The following is a 22973-nucleotide window of genomic DNA, read 5'->3' as shown; positions in this document are numbered from 1 at the left end:
CACCCCAGGATGGATGGTTGGCTCTTGTGGGACAAAGGGTGTGCGATGAGAACTTGGCTAATGATGCCAACACGGAGGACGGTGACCAAAGTGGAGATCCGGTATAATGTCATTGAGTGGTCCATCGGACTCCTCAAGATACGGTTCTGATGCCTCAGTCACTCTGGTGGTACCCTGCAGTCCACCGTCTGGAGGGTCACCAGCTTTGTGGTGGTCTGGCACAGCAGCGGGGCGATGAGCTGGAAGTTGGTGACGAGGAATGTGTGGCCACCTCGGAGGAAAAGGGGGGCGAGGAGGACGAGGATGGTAAGGAGGCGCCGGACCAGCAGGGGCTGGAGGAGGAGGCCGGGAAGGAACCTGAGGCCCAGCCAGAGCCTGCAGGATAGGCGACAGTGGTGAAAGTCCGGCAAGCCCGGGCAGAGGGCCATGGAGGCCCTCATACTTGCCCGCTTCACCTAGGGCATGGCCTGGACTGTCATCGCAACCTTATCAACCCACAACCCCCATTTCACACTCTCCCAGGGTATGTGTCACATCATTCCAGGTTGCTGGGAATGTGCCAACTCTGTCCACGGGTCTTCTGGGGGCTCTGGGGCCGGAGGGCCACGGCGCACTTGTCGACGGCACATGCACAGCTATGATGCCCTTTCCCAAACACTGACCCCGAGGCGTGGCCTCATCAGAGGGGTTGAACTCGGGAGTGCTGGTGGCCACCCCAAGGGACGGGTCCGGTTTGGCACTCAGTGCCCCCTCTTTCCAGTCGGTGCCCATGGTGTCCTGGGGTCCACATTGGGATGGAGGGGCAGCTGGTTTGAGCCTCAGCTTCCCTGCATCATCTGGCTCTGCAGCCCTAGTTCCACAATATCTGCAGCATGGTGTCGATGCACTCGGTGATGCTCCTCAGTGAATGGGACCCATCCCCCAGTGACCAGGCCACACGCTACAGTACCTCGGCAATGGCTACCTGCGACTGGGACAAGCTCCGCAGTCCCTCGAAGGAAGTGAGGATTATGAAGCCCAGGACCCCACCGCCAGTCTGGGCCCTCACCTGCCGATTATGGAGGAAGTTTTTCTGAGGAGACACAGAGAGGGCATCTTTAGCCACATGCATGGTTCACAGTGGTGGGTGGGTGTGTGTAAAGGGGGGATTGGGATGTAGGGAGCGTTGAAGGGGTGGGCAGAGGGAGTGTTGAAGGAGGAGAGGGTGGGGAGAGGGTTTGGGGGTCGCCTGGGGAGTTGAGGGGTGGATGCTCCCTTGGTGGGGGGAGAGGCGTTGGTGCCTATTCACTCGCGCAGCCCGGTATAGGTCGTTGACCTTCTTCTGAACTGGAGGCCAGTCCTCGTAGTCACACTGCCCGAGCTGACTGCTGCAGCCACCTGTACCAGGCAGCACCGGCTGCCGTGTGGCTCACCTTCCGGGACCCTCGGGACATCCGTCCTGGCCTCCACCGCGTCCAGGAGACTTCCCAGGTGAGCATCCCTGAATCTTGGGGCTGGTCTCCTCTGCGCCATTGTTGTGAGCTGGCTGGGGTTGGCTGAGCAAGTGCATCTTAAGTGCTGGCCGACCTTGTTAGCGGGGGGCCGGCGGCCGCGGTCCCGAAGAATCAGCTGGCGAGCCATCATTTGGGGCGAGAAGCCTGTGAGGCCTCATTACGTGGACCAATTAACATTGAATAGGGTTGCTGGCCTCGCTGGGCTGAGCGCCGAGAAACCCGTGGCAATTCTCACACTTCAAAAATTTTCCGGTGAATCACGCCCGCGGTACTTATTGAGATTGGGCAAACTAGGCCGGAATTCTCTGGTCATCGGGATTCACTTTTCCCACTGACAGCACGCCCCCACCAGCGGGTTTTGCGACAGAGTGGGGTTGTTTCCATGGCAAATCCCATTTTCAAGTGGTGGGAGGATAGAATCCTGCTGCCAGCGATTGGTGAACGACAGAGAAATTCGTGGATGGGGGACCGGGGAACCAACCCTGAAGTTTAAAGACTTCACACCAATTAAGTGCAACTAAAACATGCCTCCTGTTCACTGGAGAATTTCCCAAATGTTGGTGTAGAGTAAATGCACATGAGCTATGTAACAAGGATGATGCACAGAAGGGAATGAGGTGAGTCTGAGAGAGGAGCAAGTGGCTTTCTTCTGAAGCTTTGTAATCCTGAACATAGTTGAGTATGTAAATAAAAGTTACTTTGAAAAAGAATCTTTAACTCCAACCAGATCTCTTGCGAAGAGTAAGACACTCAATGTCTCCCAATATAACCCAACAACAACAATGGACTGAAAACAACGTTGACTCCAACAACAACACATCTGGAGAACATATTAAAATGAATGTTAAAATGAATGTTAAACTGAAACAAAAATGTCCTAATTTCCATTGAAATATCATCTTAAATCTTATATTAATTACTGGCCTGCACACAATCAAACATGTCTCAGTTAAACCTGAAAGTTGGCATGTTGGAGCCAGGTTCCTGTCATGCTTTATTTTGCCTTAAATATTTTATTACACCCCCAATCCTAACTCACCCATCATCACCACTGCACTGCCACCCCCTTCCCAACCCTGCCCAGATTATTCAGGAGTCCAAGAATCCTGGAGAAGACTGCTGATGCTTCTGGGTCAACAGAAAATTTTATCAGCAGCCCACCATAACAACCCAACTAAGTTCAGATGCACGCTGAATCACAAAATCTTAACTTCTTCTGCGATTGGTGAACAAAAAAGCCTGGAGAATAGAAGGGTGAGCTAATGCCATTTTGAGACCTATCACCAATGGTGTGCCTTGGGGTGGCTGTGATTTTATGCCTCCTGTAACAGTTTAAATAAAAATTGACAATGGATCGATCTGACATTGCATCCAAGTTCCCTCTTATGAATGATGGAAGTCTGGTTTAGGGAAGAAGATCTATGGGCGCGATTCTCCGCTGCCCACAACGGGTCGGAGAATACCGGGTGGGCCTTCCCGACATTTTTCCCGCCCTCCCACTATTCCCCCCCCCCCCCCCCCCCACAGCCGTCCCACGACACGAATCGCTGCTCGCCGTTTTTTACGGCGAACAGCGATTCTCCCCAGGCCGATGGGCCGAGTTCCCAGGCCTTTACGGCCGTTTTCACGAACGCAAACACACCTGCTCTCACCGTTCGTGAAAACGGCCGCAAAGTGCCGTCCCGGACAACCATGGCACCGATTGGCATGGCCGCACCAGGGTGGCATGGGCCACCGATCGCGGGCAGTGGGTCCGATACCCGCGCACTATTTGTTCCTCCGCCGCCCCGCAGGATCAGTCCGCATGACGGCACGTCATCGTGCGCGTCAGCCGCCGTGGGCTTGGCGACGGTCGCTAAGCCCGCGATGCCGTGCTTCACGGGGCCACGCTGCTAGCCCCGCCCGGGGGGGGTGAATCGGGTCCCGGGAGGGGGCGCGGAGGCTGCCGTGAAACACGGCCAGTTTCACGGCAGCCTTTACGACTCGCCGCATTTGCGGAGAATCGCGCCCTATGATTCTGTCCCTCCCCATCAGGATGCATTTATCAACTATATTCTGACACTTAGTTCCATCCTTAAAGCAGCCATCCAAAAGTTGGCTTATTTTGGAAGAGAATGTAACACTAAATGTGTTGAGGTTGTGCAATAGCATCAATATTATTCCATCTAAGTGGGTGTAATTGGCTCAGTGATACCACCCTCGCCTCTGAGTCAGGAGCCCTGGCTTCGAATTGAATTCCAGATTTTGAGCATAACCAACATTAATATTGGTGCAGTACTGGCTGAGTGCTGCACTGTTGGAGATGTCACCTTTTGGATTAGAGGTTAAATTGAGGCAGTGCCTGCCTATTCAACAGGATGCATAAGGTCCCAATGTTTTCTGGACAACATTCAGCCTTAATATTTTAACACATATTGATTCATCTTTATTTAATTTGCAGCTCGTCCCAAGAGGACAAACCATTTGTCTACAGCATGAACATCAATGACACTTTTAAAAGCAAATAATTGGCTGTAAAATGCTCAGGATGTGAAACCTGCTACATAAGTACAAGAGCTTCTTTAAATAAAACATCAATTTCTGTAATTAAGAGTGTTGTATCGATCTTGCACCTACATTGCCACATTGATCAAATGTGTCACCTCAGAATCATCTCACCTGCAAATTGCATCTCTGTCCACAGAACGTTAAATTGTGATTTGCTCAGTCAGCAGTACTGAATGTGAACCTAGCTATTATAATGGTACTTGGACAGGAGGTCCAGTAGTGTGGGCAGAAATGTTTTGGAGAATGTTTGGATACAAAGTTGCCAGAATAATTTCCTTTTCAAGGAAGAATTTCAAAATATTGTTCAAATAGAAACATGAATACTGTTTTTCAAAATTCACCACTCTGTCTTAGAATTCCCCCTATACCAAAAAAGGGCCAATATTCTAAAATGGTGAACAGGGATTCTCACTCCCTGACTCCGATACAGGCTTCTGTGGGTGCGATTCAGGTCAAACTCTCCTTTCAAGTTATCCCCCGGTATAACCCAAACCTTCACCGAAGAATTTTACCTACTTACCCCTTAATAGCATTGATGTCCTGGGTCCTGCGTTATTAAGGAAGTGAAGTAAGCTAATAACCACTTTTTCAGGTTAAATTATTTTATTATTAACATACTTTTTTTTTAATAAGTTCTAAACACTTTCTTTACAGAAAGGTAAACAGATTAGTGATTTTGGATGTTGTCTGGTTGGTTGGGGACCTTCAGACCCAAACTTAACATTTTACCTTTAAATCCTAGCCTTCTTTAAATCTATTGCCGTTTACAATCAGCTGTTTGCTTTGCCTTTCCTATAACCGAGTTCTCTCTCTCTCTCTCTCTCTCCTCCTCTTCTCTCCTGATGCTGGTTCTCTGTTTTCTGTCCTCCTTCCTCTGAGCTCCGTTCTGACCTCTCCAGCTGCTGCTCCCTCGCGTTCTGCTTTTTCTCCTGATGTCTGCTGCCTCTCACGTGGGGGGAGGAGCGAGGAAAGCCCGCGCTTTTATTTTTAGCGGGAGATCGGGACCTCCGATAGGGAAAGGACTACGGGGCTTAAAGGGGCAGTCCATTACAATCTCCCAACAACACAAAGAAATCTATGCAAACTCTGTTTTTTTTTTCCCTTTCTCCTGCTGCAGGTTGTATTAACAATTCTGACAGACTGAAATTGACTGCATTTTTGCCAGAAGAGCTGGCCACAGTTTCTGCTCTTTTCAGCTGCCACCAACCTCTTGTGGGATCTTTCCCTGCACTCTCCCAGACCAGATATTGGCAGACCTCTATGTTTCAAATGACACATTCTGTATTTTCCAGAACAATACGTTCATTAATTTATCAGTTCAAATAAATCAAGAGGCAAGAAAAATCAAAGTCGCGTTAGATAAAAACTCTACAGCATAATTACCATGCAATGGTCATAAGGCCATTAAAACATTTATTGTCATTATACTATCTCCAGTGAACAATTAGAAACACAAGCTCATATAATTGTTTTTCACTAATCAGATATCTGAACTGAAGGTTTTGGAGGAACACTCAATGTTTTAACAGGGCATCTTGGACATCCAATTTTGTAAAAATCTAGAAACTGTGGATGGTGTTTGAATAATCTAAATATCCCACCCACCTCCCTCGGCCAAGACCCCACAGTAGGATATTACAGCCTATCAAAAATCACTATCTGGCTAAGAGAGCTTCAGTTAGCAAGCCCCAGCAATCTGGAACTTGTCCATGCCACAAAGTGAAGCAAATGGCCCAAATAATTCACTCATGCTGTCTTGAACCAACATTAAGTCATGCCGGCACACAGAGTTAGAAATGTTATGATCCCCTGTCGAGATTAATAACATTTAAAAAATAAATTTGAACTTCCAGTTAATAGCTGAAAGAATGACACATCAAGATTTCACTTTTGAAGACATTTACTGTAACAAATTACTAAAAGCTAAACGCTACCTTTGAATGCAAATAATACTTTAAACCACCGAACAGAATTTCCCCTTCTTCCTAACCCAACTAAAAAAAAACAATTTACAGGTATGCTTTACACTGCATTTTATATATTTTCCTAGAATCCAATCGAAGGTGATTCCTAGCTCCCTAGGGCTTATTCCTGTTCTTTACTTTTCTCAGCCTGGTACCTTGCAATCTTAGAACTGTCTTTCAGAGTGAGGTTTTATTTTCCTGGAGACACACCCTCTAGCCCAAGCTAGGTGACTCTTCCAGGCTTGTTTTAATTTTCTATGAAGTTTTCAGCAGCCGACGATGATTTTCAATCTGAGTGCAGACTTCCAGTTGCAACACCTGTTTGGGAGACTTTATTTTACATCTAGCTGTTCCTTCTCCCCTAAATCTAGGCAACTAAAAACACTGCCTATGACATTCAGTGATATTCTAGGAATATCCTGTTCTTTATAATGGCTTCCTTTTCATCCTCTCTCATGATAACATGAATCACATGGGCCTTGTATCTAGGTAGGAATGTGAATGAGCTTTCTTTTGGAGCCCAACTCTCTGTCATATTGAAACTAAATGGCCAACTTAAAACATAACAGTTTACAACCCAACATTCTCAACACCTTTCCGGGACTTTTGCAACTCAGGCTCACCACTGCTGGATGTTTCCCTCGAAGTTATTCACCATCCTGCCTTGGAAATACATCGCCATTCTTTCACTATCATTGGGGCAAAATCCTGGAATCCTAGACCTATTGGTGTATCTACTCCTCAGGGACTGTAGCCTTTCAAGAAGGCAGCTCACCACCACCTGCTGAAAAGCAACTAGGGATAGGCAATAAATGCTGGCATAACCAGCAATGCCCACATACCATAAAATGGTTTTTAAAAAATGAAGAAGGTGACCTGATAGGGGCTGTCAGAATGATACGTTTTGACAGTTGAAAGAAAAAAAACTGGAGGTCAACGATTCAAAGTCATTACCAAAAGATCAACAGGGGTAAGAAATTTATTTCCAATTCACTTGTTGATGCCTGAACACTTTACCTGAAAAAGTAGCAAAGTTGATTCCATGAATTATCTTAAAAGGGAGATGAGGATGAGGCTTCTCTAAATTACGGGGTTAGGACTAAAAAGCAGAGATATGGAACAAAGCATGGAACAAATAAAGGACTAGCCTAGATATGAAGGGCCGAATGTGCGATAAGTTTCAATAATTCCATGATTCTAAACTGAGTGGCACTGTATATATTCAAATCTAAGGTGTTAAATAGCTGATTTAGCAGCGTCATTAGGATAGGTTTTTCTTAAATGTCACTGAGCGTTAGAATGGAAGGCTTTATGAGGTATTTTGATATTTAATCAGCGAGGACAGATCATGATAAATCAGCACGGGCAGAATTTTACCGCCCCATCATGACGGGGGTGGGGCCATAAAATGCAGCAAGTTGTTCAAATCTCCATTGACTTCAGCGGAAAAACCCGCCAGTGGGAGAGGACACCAAATTTGTCTCCACGTGTTCAAAGCACTTACCAATGGTGACTTGAGAGTGGGCAAAATCCTAGTCCAGTTCTCCACTAGCTAAGGTTTTCAGACAGGAAGATGTTTTCCTAATTTAGGTGAAGGCAGCAGGAACTGTAGTGTGTAAAGGGTTAATATTAAACATGTAACTCATCAGTCTACATCATCAGTGATGTGAGATCATACCACAACAGATGTTGGACATAAGAACTTAAGAAATAGGAGTAGGTGTAGGCAATTCAGCACTTTGAGCCCATAACACCATTATAATGAGATTGTGGCTAATCCTCTAGTTTGACACCATTTTCCTGCACTTGCCCCATATCCCCTGGATGGTGCTAATATGTAGCAATCTATCAATGCTGAGAGATAGATATATGTGAAGCCTTGAACAGCATGTAGCTAGTAGAATGTTCAATAAGATGTAAAGTTTCCCAACAGCCTTGCCCCCAGCAGTCTCGGTCAATTCATCAAATCTCTACAATGCAGAAGGAAGCCATTTTGCCCATCGGGTCTGCACCAAACTTCTGACCAATGAGCACCACATCGAAAACCCCATAATGATGATAATAGAGGAACAGTATTAGACTACATTGGCAAAGAGCTGGTGCTCAGATGCTGGGACAAAGGGGCTTCCTCCTCCATTGCAAATTTCAACAGTTCTGCAAGCAAAGGTTTCAGCTCAAATGACAAAATCCAGTGAGGGAAAATTTGAAAGAGGAAAAATAAACTTTCATCATCATTCAAAGAAGTGAGTGAGGGCTGAGAATGTAGGAACAGAAGAAATAGGAATAAGAGTAGATCATGCAACCTAACATTCAATCTGATCGTGATTCCTGAAGAGAAAGACCAGGTTAAGTTGATGATGAAAATGTCAGCTTAGTGGTGGAGAAATAAACCAAAAGTCACATAAGTAACAGAAGGGTTTTCAAGGGAAGAGTGGCAGAGAAACAGGGAACTGTACAGAACAGGGTGATGCATAATTGGCGGCGCGGTGGCACAGTGACTAGCACTGTTGCCTCACAGCGCCAGGGACCCGGGTTCAATTCCAACCTTGGGTGATTGTCTGTGTCAAGTTTGCATATTCTTCCCTTGCCTGCGTGGGTTTCTTCCTGGTGCTCCGGTTTCCTGCCATTAAAAATGTGTAGGTTAGATGGATTGGCCATTCTCAATTGTCCCAAGTGTCTAAAGGTTAAGCGGGGTCATGGGGTTACAGGTGTGACAAATGGAGGATTTTAGGAATATTGGCTTCTAAATATTGGAGCATTTAAAGGGCTAGAAGCTTGGGGTTATTGTGTTTTCGACTGCAGTGGTCATGTTTTTTTAAAAGGGATTTTGTTTTGCAGAGCCTGGGAGCTTTTAGGAGCCAAAAGCTGAAATTGAACAGAGGAATGTGTTTTTCAGTCTGGGGAAATGCACTGAGGTTTGACTGGGCAAAGCCCCTGGGGGTTGATATGCTCAGCCTGGACATATACATTATTTTGAAGCTTGGGGAGATGATGTCATTTCTGGGTGGAGCTAAGGGATAATTTTGGAAAAGCTTTGGAGAGGAGCTAAAGTCTGATCTGTCTGACCTCAAGTCCACAATTCTTTCTCAGTAGGATAGTTAGAAAAATAGTAATAGTATTTAAAGCAGAGAAGTCTTGTCTGAGGAAGCTGAAACACACGAGGTGAATCAGTTTTTTGAAGATATTTAGCCAGAGTCTGTAGGGGTTCTAACAGGAGCCAAATCTGTTCTGTAAAGCAAGCATTACTCTATCATGCTAATTTTAATATGGATTGAGGGCTGTATATTTATTTTATTGTTGTTTCATGGGCAATTGAGTAGTTGTGTTTAAGGAGAAATTGTAAGCTTTACGGGCGTGAATTGAGAGTTTAATATTGTACTCCTAAAGTTTTCTTTTAAAAATATCAAATCCCTATTTCTTCATGCAATCACTCTGGAGTAAATCATCCTTGCTATGCAGGCTTACAAGTCAACTAAAATATTGGGGTTTTGTTCCAGTATCCTAACCACTGTTGGGGTTTGGTCTGGAATCATAACACAGGGATAGGGCGGGGGAGTGGGCCTGGATAGGGTGCTGTTTCAGAGGGTCGGTGCAGACACGATGGGCCAAATGGATTCCTTCTGCTCTGTAGGGTTTCTGCAATTCTATGAAAACCCTTCAGAATTTTGAACACCTCTGTTAACCTACTCTGATCAAAGGAGAACAATCCAAGCTACTCTTCTCCTTACATAACGGAATTACCTCATTTTAGGTATCATTCTGGCAAATCTCAGCTATACCCTGACCAAGGCCTCGATAGCCTCCCTGAACCGTGGTGCCCAGAAGCGAACGCATGGCTTGCTGAGTTTTAACCAGTGATTTATGAAAGGTTAAGCATAACTTTTTTGCTTTTGTACACTGGTCTCTGTTAATAAAGCTCAGGATTCCCTATCCTTTTTGAGCAGCCATGTCAACGTGCCCTGCAAGATTTATGTATGTGAACTGCCAGGCCTCTCTGTTCCTGTATCCTATTTAAATTCTAACACTTAGTTTATATCATCTCAGTAATTGTTCTTGCATACATCATCTTGATTAAGTTAAGATACTGACATTTTAAGTGAAGCCAAGTGGTAGGTATGTTACAAATACAATAGCTGGGAAATCTCGATCTCTCAGGATCAGGAAGTGGAGCAGTATTTTTAGTTTTTATCAATCACAGGCCAGAATTATCTGGTGTTCGCTGGCAGCGATATTCTCTGGTTCCACCAGTAGCATAGTCCCGTGGAGTAAGGTGTCACATTAATGGGAATTCCCAGTGTCAACCATTGGAGCAGAGATTCCCACCGCCAGCAAATGGCGTGCTACCTCCTGCCGTTGAGGAATATGCAGCTGGGAGGCTGGAAAATCCTGCCCACAGGCTGGATACTGTGCGGCCCACCCCACACACACCCCTGGTGGGTTTGAAGGTGGGGAGAGGGGGTGCGTGTGAGGAGGCATGGACGCTTTAACTGTCTCTGGGCTTACTGAGGCCCTAAAGTGACAAATTCATGTCCATTTAAGTGCCTCGTCCTGCCCTCACTGCTATTTTACCAAAGGCAGGGGCAAGTCCATGCCAAGGGGCATTCCAGCACCTTTAATTGCACGGGCTTGTGTTGGGCAAATGGAGGGGGCGTGAAAGTCCTTTGCGGAACCCCGGAGCCCTTTAGAGGCACTCCCTTCAATATCACATTTACTCTTTCACATTCTCCCCTGGCCTCTCAAACCTAGTCCCTCAATCCGCTGCCGCCTCACTGATCTTGGTGTCCAGCTCCAATGCTGCAGAAATCCTTCCTGCAGCTTATTAACGGATAAGAAAAACAGACAATTGGCGTGTAAATGACTGTGAAGTAGCTGTTCTTTCCTGGTCCCCACAGGCTTTTTAGTCAGTAACGTGTTGGGGTACGGGGGGGGGGGGGGGGGGGGGGGGGGGGCGTCCAGAGTGCTCCATAAAATCCAATGTTAGAGATTCAATTCGCCTGGATTTTTCACTCAACAGAAATAAAATGGTGCCCACTGCTGACCTAGAAAGTGGATACTCACAAAGACCATCAAACTCTGCATTTCACCGTTCCCGACAACTGTAATTTCATTCTCCCTTCATTTATAGAGGATCTGCAGTATCCTGCAAAAGTAATGTCTGTAGGCAGGCTAAAGCACCAATCAAATTGAAGAATTCTTACAGACAGAAAATCGAGATGCAAAAAACACTGATTGTCCTTCATTCTATAACCGCTTTAGTGCCAGTGAAATAAAGGACTAGGGAGTGGGGGGTACACAGGAGATTACCGATAAACTGAAAATTAAACAAACTTCTACGAAAATAGTTTTATTAGTTTAAAAGTCTATTTCATTTCTAATGGTAAATAATGACTAACAGCCTCAAAATGGACCACTGTGTTAGTTCAGGGTTTCCATCAGTCAGATCTTCTGGAGTGTGCCATGTAGAGGAGTGGAGAGCAACTTCTGGATTTCCACATTTTAACTGCGTTCGAATGAACTTCAGAAGTTACTGTTGGTTTCACGGAGTAACGACGGTAAGCATGGACAGTTTCACCTTCCTTTCAACTGCTAAATCTGGATAAAGTTCCAGGACTTTTGCTGTACTATTGCGATCGGAAAACTGTTGTCATGGGAATGTGACAAACACGCTATACCACACTAAAAGTGCACCACTATATATGAGCAAGGCCACAGAAAATCTGCTAACTATCATAATTCCGGGTAGTATTTTACATTGTAATGTAAGTACTGGAACTCAAACTACCCATCTAAGAATATAAAGGAGTTAAGCAACACAGGTAAAAATTCTCTGGGTGATTATGTTGTCCTGCTGGAACCTAATTGTGATTTCCAGTCCTTCGCAATGCAAATTTATGCACGGTGAGGATTGTGAGGGATTGCCAAGGGAATCCTGTTATCGGACCCCCATTTTAAGTGGGTGGCCCGATATCGAGGTCATGAGTCTGGCCAATTTCTAGCTGACCATTTTAAAATCAATCAGCTGTGAAGGAAGGTGATCGGAAAGCACTTAACTTGACAGCACTTAACTCTGTTTGAAGTGATCCAGGAGCTGTCAATCAAAGCTTGATGTTTAAAAACATTGTAGTTAGAGGATTTCAAGGTTACTCAGCCGTGAAGGGAGATGAATAGAACAATGCTGACAGCTGAGGTGCATGGAAGCTGTCAATCAAAGCCAGGTAAAATCAATATCAAAGAGAAATGAATGAATAGCTTCCAAGTGGTTAGAACTGCAGCCTCACAGCGCCGAGGTCCCAGGTTTGCTCCCGGCTCTGGGTCACTGTCCATGTGGAGTTTGCACATTCTCCCTGTATTTGCATGGGTTTTGCAGGGGTGGTGAATTGGCCACGCTAATTTGTCCCTTAATTGTAAAAAATGAATTGGGTACTCTAAATTGTTTTTTTTTAATTTACCAACAAAATGGCTTCCAGATCAAAGATCTGAGGGGGTTTAAACACAGCTGATTGGTTTTCTCCTTCCGGGAATTGACATGTGCTGCTTCCTGTGTCTGAGCTAGCAGGTGTATTACAGGTGAGTGTTAAAGCAGTGATGTTTCTGTCTGGATTGCTCTCCTGCATCCAGATAGCAGTCTCTTTTCTGGGGAGAGCTTCCTGACAAGAGTGCCTTTCCTGGGTGGGTGAGGGTGGGGGGGGGGGGGTCTTTCATGACAGGTGTCTCTCTTCTGAGGGGCTTCCTGACCGGGGTCACTTTTCTGGGGTGTCTGTGGTAAGATCTCCTTATTTGGGGGATCTCTGTGGGCGATCATTTTATTTTGAGAGTGTCTGTGGGGTCCCTTATTTAAGGGATATCAGGAGCGGTTTATATAGGGGTCTGTTTATTTAGAAGGACTCTGGCGGGTAGGGGGCATAGCCTCAAAATAAGGGGAAGTAAAATTAGGACTGAGCCTTGGAGGAACTTCTTCACCCAAAGGGTTGTGAATCTATGGAATTCCCTGCCGGTGAAGCAGTTGAGGCTCCTTCATTAAATGTTTTCAAGGATAGATGGTTTTTTGAAGAATAAAGGGTTATGGTGTTTAGGCCGGAAAGTGTAGCTGAGTCCACAAAAGATCAGTCATGATCTCATTGAATAGCGGAGCAGGCTCGAAGGGCCAGATGGCCTACTCCTGCTCCTAGTTCTTATGTTCTTATGGGTCTTTTTATTTAGGAGTCTCTGTGGGAGGCCTCTTTATTTGGGGGGTATCTTTATTCATGGGTCTCTGGGGGGGGGGGGGGGGGGGGTGGGGTGGGTGGTGTTCTGTTGGGGGTGGGGTGGACAAGTCTTGCATTGTGGAGTGGGGAAGGGTGGCCCTGAGATGGACTTTGCAGGCAACTCCCTTAAAGAGTTATCCCCTTGGCTCACTGAGGTGTCCACTGTGTCAGGACCACTCTTGTCAGGACCAGTAGTGATCCTCGCCCATGTGATTCCCGACCCAGGGGACCGGTGAATCATGCAGGCTGGGAGAATATGGTGCCCGGCCTGCTAAGTGGATGCAAATGGTTCTTAATGACGAGAGGGCAGATAGGGCTTCAGTTTAGAGTTTTATCTGGGAGAATAGCACTGTCTGAAAATGCAGTCTTCCCTCAGTGCTGAGGCCTAGTTTTTCTGCCTGGAGTGGGATTTGAATCAACAACTATATGACGCAGGGGAGAGTACGGCCACTGAGTCACAGCTGTCAATAAATCAGAGATCAGGTGCCTTAACCTCATTCTAATGTTTCTTCCATACATGCTGCCAACTCAAGGGAGGTAAAAAGAGGTTCTAGGAGTCTGGAGCATCCCCAGTTAAATAGAATGATGAATGTTTATCCCCAATCTTCTGCAGTTGCTCCACCTCCTATTTACCAAAGCACAGGATTGTTTGAATTGTACATTGGGGGAGGCCACAGAGCAAAGAGTGGACATATCGAGGGGGAAAGTTGCACAGGTAAATAAAGAAATATATCTACACAAACAATAAAGTAAGAGAACAGTTTGAAAAAGTTTTATAGCTGCTCAGATGCACCCACTGAAATTCCTCAAACAGCAGAATCATGTCGAAAGGAAGATAATCTATTGCAGAAAGTCTTACATTGGCAGTCTGCTAAGTATTAAACCTTACAGTGAACTTGTATGCAGCAGGTTTTCTAACGAGACTTGGCAATAGCATGAGATGTAAAATGTTTCTCATTAGAAAACCAGCTGACCCTGGTTGGACGAGACTCTAATATCATTTGGGATCCACAATCCTGTCCTATATCACACATTGCCTTCTAAGTTCAAACGGTAATGGTCTTTGCTCTAGCTCAGTGACCACTAACAATTACTAACATCAACAGACAACCCCCCCCCCCCCCCACCAAATCTAGAAAATGAACAACAGGCAGCCGCCTTCAAAAGTGCAATTAACAATGTCAGTCCATGACACCTGCATCTTCTGATCAAGAGCTGTTAGTTACTGTAGATTAATCATTTAAAATTCAATCTTTCTTCAAAACATCCCAAGTTCACACTCTCTCATGGGTTGAATGGTTCCACACGGTGAAAAATAACAATGGCTTTTGGTAAGATCCTGGACCAGACCCCAACATTTTATAGGATAACTCCAAACACTTTTTAAATTTGTAAAACTGTGAGTAAAGGATACTTCACTCCAGGAGAGATTCCGTTGACAAATAGGGATATTTTATATGAAAACAAACATGAGCATTAACACAGGATTAAACACACTAAAACCACAGAATGTAGCTTTGCAATTAACAGTTCAACAATTATTTAAATAAACTGACTTATACCTTCTCTACCTCCAATTAAACAAAGCCTATTACTGGTCAAAAGCCACTTATAAATAAAGTTAGCAAACATAGGGTTACTTGTTGTACATTTGTATAGAGATTTCTTGGACAGACTGTTTGGAGAGAGAGAGACCCTTTCAGGAAACAGCCTGCAGATCCTTCTGTCTTTGTCAGACTCCAGCTCAACCTGGCAGAATTTGGCAAAAAATGCTGCTGAACTTAAAAACTCGAAACAGACTGCCAAACCTATATCAAACTGCCAAACTACAGACAGCCTGGTCCCTCCCATTAATTACATCATATTTATCAACTCAGATCCCATGACCTGTTTACGTAAATCTAAACACAATGTCTCAAATTATCTAGTCGCCAGGGAATCTCCAGCAAATAAAACAAAGTTCCACTCCCCACACACACACATTAAAGGAACAACATGATGCTTGATCAAAAGACAGTTCCTCATATAATGTTTTATATGTGTGAAAGATATCACAAATTTTGTTGCTTGATCTAATATTCAATGCTACTTTGTTTACTGAGGTTCAGCGATAGAAATTACAATTTATTACAATCGAAGTTCGCAAAACCTATCTGTCTCAACATTTATGTTACAGGATCTTATTTAAATAACTTCCTGATTATACAGAATGGGGCCTCTTGTCAGCTAAAAAATGGACATTCTTGCCTGCCAGAAAATCTCTGCAGTTCTTACAATGAAATCCATGGAGCTTGGGAGTTGTTCGAACAAATGGCCTTTGACTAGTTTACTGACATCTCTGCCTGTGCACATTTGGTTTGTACAACAGTGTGCAAAGTCATTGATGCATAAGATGAATATATAAAAATTCTTACGCTAACACAAGCTCACCTGTTAAAACAAGGCTTTCAGAGTTACATATAGACATTCACTTTCCATACCTTTCATTACATTTCACTGGTGCACCATCCTTTGTCCAAGTTATCTCTGGTTCAGGGACTCCAATGGCTTCACAAACTAGTGTTACATGCTCAGTATTATCCGTCAGATATGCCAGTGTTCCAATTGCTACACTGATATTTCTCTGAGGTAGCACAGGAGCTTGCTTCGTCCTCAAAATAATTGGAGGCTTTTGTTTCTCCCTCCGTTGATGTATATTTTTATCGACCGAAGTTTCTGATGTGTTAGGAGCTTTGTCTAACAATTTTGAGTTTGTTGCATTATCGTCAAGAGGGGCCTTCCATTTCTCCAGAGTTGGTTGCGGTCGAGACACTTCAGCCGCTAATTGATACATGAGTTGTGAAGCAAAATCTTCAGGTAGCTCACCAGATTCGATCCACAGACTAATGTTCCGTAAGATCTCTTCAAACTGCACAGTGTCCATACTGTAGGCTCCTTGGAAACTGGAACTTTTGAGATGTTTATCAAAAAGCTCTTGAGAATCATACAACTCTGCAAAATTAATCTTTGCTTTTGAAATCAAATGACTTCCAAGTAGGCGCAGGAAAACATGATCAGCAGTTTGGCTATCGTCCACATAGAATTCATTTTTGTTGTTCCAATTTCGCCACATCTTGCTCATTTGAGTCCATTTGCCTTCGAGTCTGTTAGATTCATTGTGACTCATCTTCTCCGGCCCAATATTATGTCTTGTCTTTGCTTTGGAGAAAGTAGGTGGTTCAACTAACCTATTATCACTGCCGATCAGTTTAAGGACGAAGGTGTCTCGAGTAGACCCCGCAATGCAACTGTACACGCCGATATCCCTCGCTTCCAGGCTATGAATCTTCAGCGATCCTGATTTTGTGATTCCAACTTGTTTTGAATTTTGTAGACGGTGCCCATCTTTTTCCCATCTGATCAATGATTTCTGGAATCTTCTGACAGGACATCTAATCACAATGGAGGTTTTTGGAAGCAAGTAAGCTCGACCGCCTATGCTAAAATGAATGCGTTTTTCTTGTCTGGTTTGAATGTAGACTCTATGGACACTGAGAATTTGAGGGTCACGAGGAACTTGCTTTTGTGATACCTTTGGCTTTGCATTCTTTGCCAACTCTAGAAAGTACATAAATAAACATTAACAAACAAGTTCACAATGAGAAACAGCAGATAAACTTGTTAAGAATATGTATCTTCAAAAGAGGAATAGAAAAAATTGAAAATGTATTCTTAATATTTTAGTCCTTTGATGAAGAAATTTCATTTGGCATGGTGGTACATTTGTTAGCACTGCTGCCTTACAGCACCAAGGACCTGGGTTTGATTCCAGCCTGTCTGTGTGGAGTTTGCACGTTCTCACCATGTCGGTGTGGGTTTCCTCCCAGTGCTCCGGTTTCCTCCCAGTCCAAAGAAGTGTAGTTTAGGTGGATTGGCTATGCTAAAACTGCCCCTTAATGTCCAAAGATATGGAAGTTAGATGGATTGGCCACGTAAGTTACTCCTTAGTGTCCAGGGATGTTCGAGTTCGGTTACGGGGATAGGGCGGGTGGACGGGGGGAGTAGGTCTGGATGGAATGCTCTTTTCGATGGTTGGTGCAGAGTCGATGGGATGAATGATTTTCTTTCTGCACTGTGGGGATTCTATGATTTTACCCCCTTCCCAAAAAACACTATCAAATTTACATGGCAATAACTAGCCTTGTCTTAGCTACAGTAGGTTAATTACTGCAATTGCTGTTAAATCTGAAGACCAAAGCTTCTAAGGCACTTTCAAAATGACCAGCAGTGTGGAACTTGTGAAAACTTGGTAGTTGGTCACTTGACCACACGTAAGCCATAGAAATGGGGCAACAATAGGGGGAAAACAGTAAAATGCAGAAATAAGAATACTGGTCTGAACTGGTCTTGTATACTTTAAAATGGAACACCAGTAAAACTGGGAAATAAAAAAGCTGCTCCGAACTATTTATGGATAAGAAAAGAGGATGGGTTAGCTGGAAAATTCACCCATCCTCATCTCCTGCGGAATGACATTCACAGGAAAAGTGAGTTGGGGAAGGGGCCAAACATTGATTCTCTGTGACAGACGCACAATATTAGCGTATTTAGCATTAAATGCATCGGCTTGTCTGTCTCAAGGTAATTATTATGTTTTTAAATTAATTTTAACGGGATTCGAGCGTTGCTTGCTAGGCCAGTATTTGTCACCCGTCTCTAAGTGCCTTGAGAAGGTGGTCGTAACAAGAAAAATGTAAAATTATCTCTGCTTCTCTGGGCTCAGGTTAAAAAGTGCATTTGAGAGTACCTTGCTTGTGTCAAACTATATCCATAGGCAACTGAAAGTAGGTCAAAAAGAAAAAGCGGGTGCTGTTGAAGTAGTGTGGTGGAAATTCTAACCTGGGCGGAACCTACGTTAAACCTGACTTGCCAATGCACTGTAGTGGGTGGAAAGGAAATAGAATAATGTTTCTCCCAGGACTGAGAACGGTCACCTTGATAAACAGAAGATACATGAAAATACTGGAAACTATCAAATATATGTCTGGAATCTACACATATGAAGTTATTCATGTGTTTTTAAAAAAATGTAAGCAATAGCTCTTAAAATGTATTGGACCTGCTTCAAGAGTTGGAGCTTGCAGACGTTTGGCATATGAAGGTTGGTGATCTGCCAGGAAAATAATTGTCAAACAACACAAATCTGTTTTATTTAATAAAAAAAACATTTTCATAAATCTGAATGTTTTAACATCTGCATATGATTCTTAGAATGAACAAATGAGGGAGACTGTGAAACAAATCTGTCCTTCTGCAGGAATATATCGAACTTGAAGCATTTTGCTTCCTCGACAAATATCAACCCGCACTATTATCATGGCCTAAACATACTCACACCTTACTGTGGGATAGAAACACAACAGTTGCAATGTCAATTATTTCTGCTGCTATATTTATTTGTTGCATATTTTGTCTACAAGTCGCACAAGATGTCTATTTAGGTGTGAATGATTCCGGGTGTCGGGTATGACAGTAAGTCACTTACTTTTACAAGTAGGCATTCTGCAGGCCTGGATCACTGGGCGTTTCGAGAGGGCATTGCAAAGATTGCGATTTACTGTGACCAGTTGGCCAACTGTTGAGAGTTTCTGACAGACCCATTCTCTCCTCTGGATACCTTCATCGCAGCTTACCGAACACTAGAAACAAATGACGATATAAACATTATTTCTACTGAACTGTTATTCATCTAAATTTTCACTGCCAGCAATCTTGGGTAGAGTACTTAAATTGCACACAACTAAAACTGTGTTAAATTAATGCATGAAGGGTTAGTCCAACTGAAACAGATACGGACATCATCATCATTTTACATTGCTGAACCTTTGAGAGGAGCTCACTGATTCCTGCATCTCAATGATGAGATTATTTGGCTTGGTGTCACAGCCTCGAGTCACATTCCGATGTATTTTCTGTTGATCCCTCAGCAAGTTCTCCTCTTCCACATTTCACACGACGTCCATTGTCAGGGTGGACACAACTAGCTGAATTGCCTCCCTCTGCGCTGTAACCACACTGCACGCCCTCCATCGCTCCTCTCTTGTCCTGATTCCTGGCTGTTTGACCATGCCAAAAAAAACTTTTCCTTCACGCACTGTTCCCCAGTTGTTCAAAATTACAACGGTCACCCCACCTGCAAAACCTTCAACCATGTTCCCAAACCAACAACTTGAAGATCTAAGATGCTTGAATATGTTGACACCATCCAATTTTACATTTACCACTTCTAAGATTCCATGCTGGAATCCTTTCAAATTCAATTTCCAGTCTGTCCATGGCATTGAAACTGACTTTGGTGAAAGTCAGCAATGACATTTGTTGTGATCGTGACAATGGCACGTTATTCCTTTACTCAATCTCTCTGTAACAGTTAATGCAGCTGACCCACTCCTTCCTCTACTCTTTATCACTCCATGGTCCATCTCAATTCTAGCACCCGAGCTACATGGCTTCTTTCCTGCCTTAATGTAGCCAGCACACCTCTTGCAATGGTTATTCCTATAGCCCTTGCATGGCCACCTAGAGGGGGGAGATCTGAGTTTTTGTTTCTGTGGGCAGCATATGCGCATTACATGAAGACTCAAACATTTAATTTCTGTGAATCTGCTTACATAAATTGTTGTGAACAGCAGATCTTGGTAAAAGGATTGACAATTTGTGAAGAAATGGTACTTGCACCAGTCCTTTCCAGGCCCTGGATTTCAGGACAAGATTGCCAGGGCTTCTTGATTTTACCTTCACAGGTTGAATATTTGTGATTTACGGATTGTCTGAAGGAATATGATTCATTTCAATTTCATTGCCACACTCTGCCTCTTGGAAATGCACCACGATGATGGCAGTTCAATCTGTTGCCATTACCCTTTCCTGCATAGCTACGACTGTACTATTGGGTTGATTGTCTGGCAGCACATAATGGATGACTTAGAGGTTTCTCCACTTTTAGTGAGGCAAAATCAAAGCCAGCCTTCCTGGTACAGCCCCCTTGTCTGTTCACTTGGACCTCTTCCAATTGGACACAGCCTCATTTTGCCATCTAACCCTGAGCTGGCTGATATATCCTATCATCACCAAAAGCCTTCTATTTCCACCTCATTTTCCATTGTTCACTTTTGTCTTCACCCCAGTTGCAAAACATTCGTCAATACTTAATCACCTTCAACAATAATGGCCCCAGCGACCTCCTCATAAGTTTCAGCACACACTTATCCAATCCTCCTCCTCCATCTGTGCAAAGCTGTGCTTCCCTATTATTCCCCCCTCCCCTTTTGGCCATGTATTAAACTCCAAACCCTCATCCTTCTTTATGAATCTCTGTGTGGCCTCACTTCACTTCCCACTGCAATCTCCTTCAGCCTTACATGCCAGCTACATTCCTCTGGTCATCCATCTTTGGTTTCCCTGCGCTTCCCTCCCCTTGCTGAGTCAACATGGCCCTGCTCTCTGCAATTCTCCCAAAGATCCAACTTGTCAATGTCACATTCCACCTTCTGAAGGACCTACTCTTTGACCAGCCTAAATATTCTCATACTGCAATGGCAACTGTTTTTGCTTCTCTTCGTGTGTCAGTCCAATTGAACATAGAACATAGAACATTACAGCGCAGTGCAGGCCCTGCGGCCCTCGATGTTGCACCGACCTGTGAAACCCCTCTAAAGACCATCTACACTATTCCCTTATCGTCCATACGTCTATCCAATGACCATTTGAATCCGTTTAGTGTTGGCGAGTCCACTACTGTTGCAGGCAGGGCATTCCATGCCCTTACTACACTCTGAGTAAAGAACCTACCTCTGACATCTGTCCTATATCTATCTCCCCTCAATTTAAAGCTATGTCCCCTCGTGCGAGACATCACCATCCGAGGAAAAAGGCTCTCACTGTCCACGCTATCTAATCCTCTGATAATTTTGTATGCCTCAATTAAGTCACCATAACCTTCTTCTCTCTAACAAAAACAGCCTTAAGTCCCTCAGCCTTTCCTCATAAGATCTTTCCTCCATACCAGGCAACATTCTGGTAAATCTCCTCTGCACCCTTTCCAATGCTTCCACATCCTTCCTATAATGCGGCGACCAGAACTGCATGCAATACTCCAAATGCGGCCGCACCAGAGTTTTGTACAACTGCAACATGACCTCATGGCTCCGAAACTCAATTCCTCTACCAATAAAAGCTAACACGTCGTACGCCTTCTTAGCAATCCTCTCAACCTGGGTGGCAACTTTCAGGGATCTATGTACATGGACACCGAGATCTCTCTGCTCATCCACACTACCAAGAATCTTACCATTAGCCCACTACTCTGTCTTCCTGTTATTCCTTCCAAAATGAATCACCTCACACTTTTCTGCATTAAACTCCATTTGCCACCTCTCAGCCCAGCTCTGCAGTTTATATATGTCCCTCTGTAACTTGTAACATCCTTCTGCACTGTCCACAACTCCACCGTTTTTAGTGTCATCTGCAAATTTACTCACCCATCCTTCTACACCCTCCTCCAGGTCATTTATAAAAATTATACATCCTATCTCTTATCAACCTTTCCAATGCTTTGCCCACAACAGAAGTAACGCTCACTGGTCTATAGTTACCGGGGTTATCTCTACTCCCTTTCTTGTACAAGGGGACAAAATTTGCAATCCTCCAGTCTTCTGGCACTATTCCTGTAGACAAAGGTGACTTAAAGATCAAAGCCAAAGGCTCAGCAATCTCCTCCCTAGCTTCCCAGAGAATCCTAGGATAAATCCCATCCGGCCCAGGGGACTTATCTATTTTAACACTTTCCAGAATCGCTAACACCTCCTCCTTATGAACCTCAAGCCCTTCTAGTCTAGTAGCCTGTATCTCAGTATTCTCCTCGACAATATTGTCTTTTCCCTCTGTGAATACTGACAAAAAATATTCATTTAGCACCTCTCCTATTGCCTCGGACTCCACACACAACTTCCCACTACTGTCCTTGACTGGCCCTACTCTTACCCTAGTCATTCTTTTATTCCTGACATATCTATAGAAAGCTTTAGGGTTATCCTTGATCCTACCTGCCAAAGGCTTCTCATGTCCCCTCCTGGCTCTTCTCAGCTCTCTCTTTAGATCCTTCCTAGCTAACTTGTAACTCTCGAGCGCCCTAACTGAACCTTCACGTCTCATCTTTACATAAGCCTCATTCTTCCTCTTGACAAGTGTTTCAACTGCTTTAGTAAACCACGGTTCCCTCGCTCGACCATTTCGTCCCTGCCTGACAGGTACATACTTATCAAGGGCACACAGTAGCTGTTCCTTGAACATGCTCCACATTTCCATTGTGCCCATCCCCTGCAGTTTTCCTCTCCATCCGATGCATCCTAAGTCTTGCCTCATCGCATCTTAATTGCCTTTCCCGCAGCTATAACTCTTGCCCTGCGGTATATACCTATCCCTTTCCATCGTTAAAGTAAACATAATCGAATTGTGGTCACTATCACCAAAGTGCTCACCTACCTCCAAATCTAACACCTGTCCTGGTTCATTACCCAGTACCAAATCCAATACGGCCTCGCCTCTCATTGGCCTATCTACATACTGCGTCAGGAAACCCTCCAGCACACATTGGACAAAACCGGACCCATCTAAAGTACTCGAACTATAGCGTTTCCAGTTAATATTTGGAAAGTTAAAGTCCCCCATAACAACTACCCTATTAC

General features: G+C 44.3%; 1 protein-coding gene across 4 annotated transcripts in view; it reads right to left on the bottom strand.

Moving 5' to 3' along the window:
• Positions 1-22973, bottom strand: part of adamtsl3 (ADAMTS-like 3) — a 747154-nt gene that overhangs the window by 98504 nt on the left and 625677 nt on the right. For all 4 annotated transcript variants that reach the window (XM_038813229.1, XM_038813228.1, XM_038813227.1 and 1 more), the window contains 2 exons: positions 18773-18926; positions 15729-16845 (listed from right to left, as the gene is read on the bottom strand). In XM_038813229.1, the coding sequence (XP_038669157.1) occupies positions 15729-16845; positions 18773-18926 (1271 nt within the window). The remainder of the gene's footprint in view (positions 1-15728; positions 16846-18772; positions 18927-22973) is intronic.

This window comes from Scyliorhinus canicula, chromosome 12 (genome assembly GCF_902713615.1).
Source record: "Scyliorhinus canicula chromosome 12, sScyCan1.1, whole genome shotgun sequence".
NCBI lineage: Eukaryota > Metazoa > Chordata > Chondrichthyes > Carcharhiniformes > Scyliorhinidae > Scyliorhinus > Scyliorhinus canicula.
Note: the sequence above shows the minus strand (reverse complement) of the source record. Positions and strands in the feature narration are given on the sequence as shown.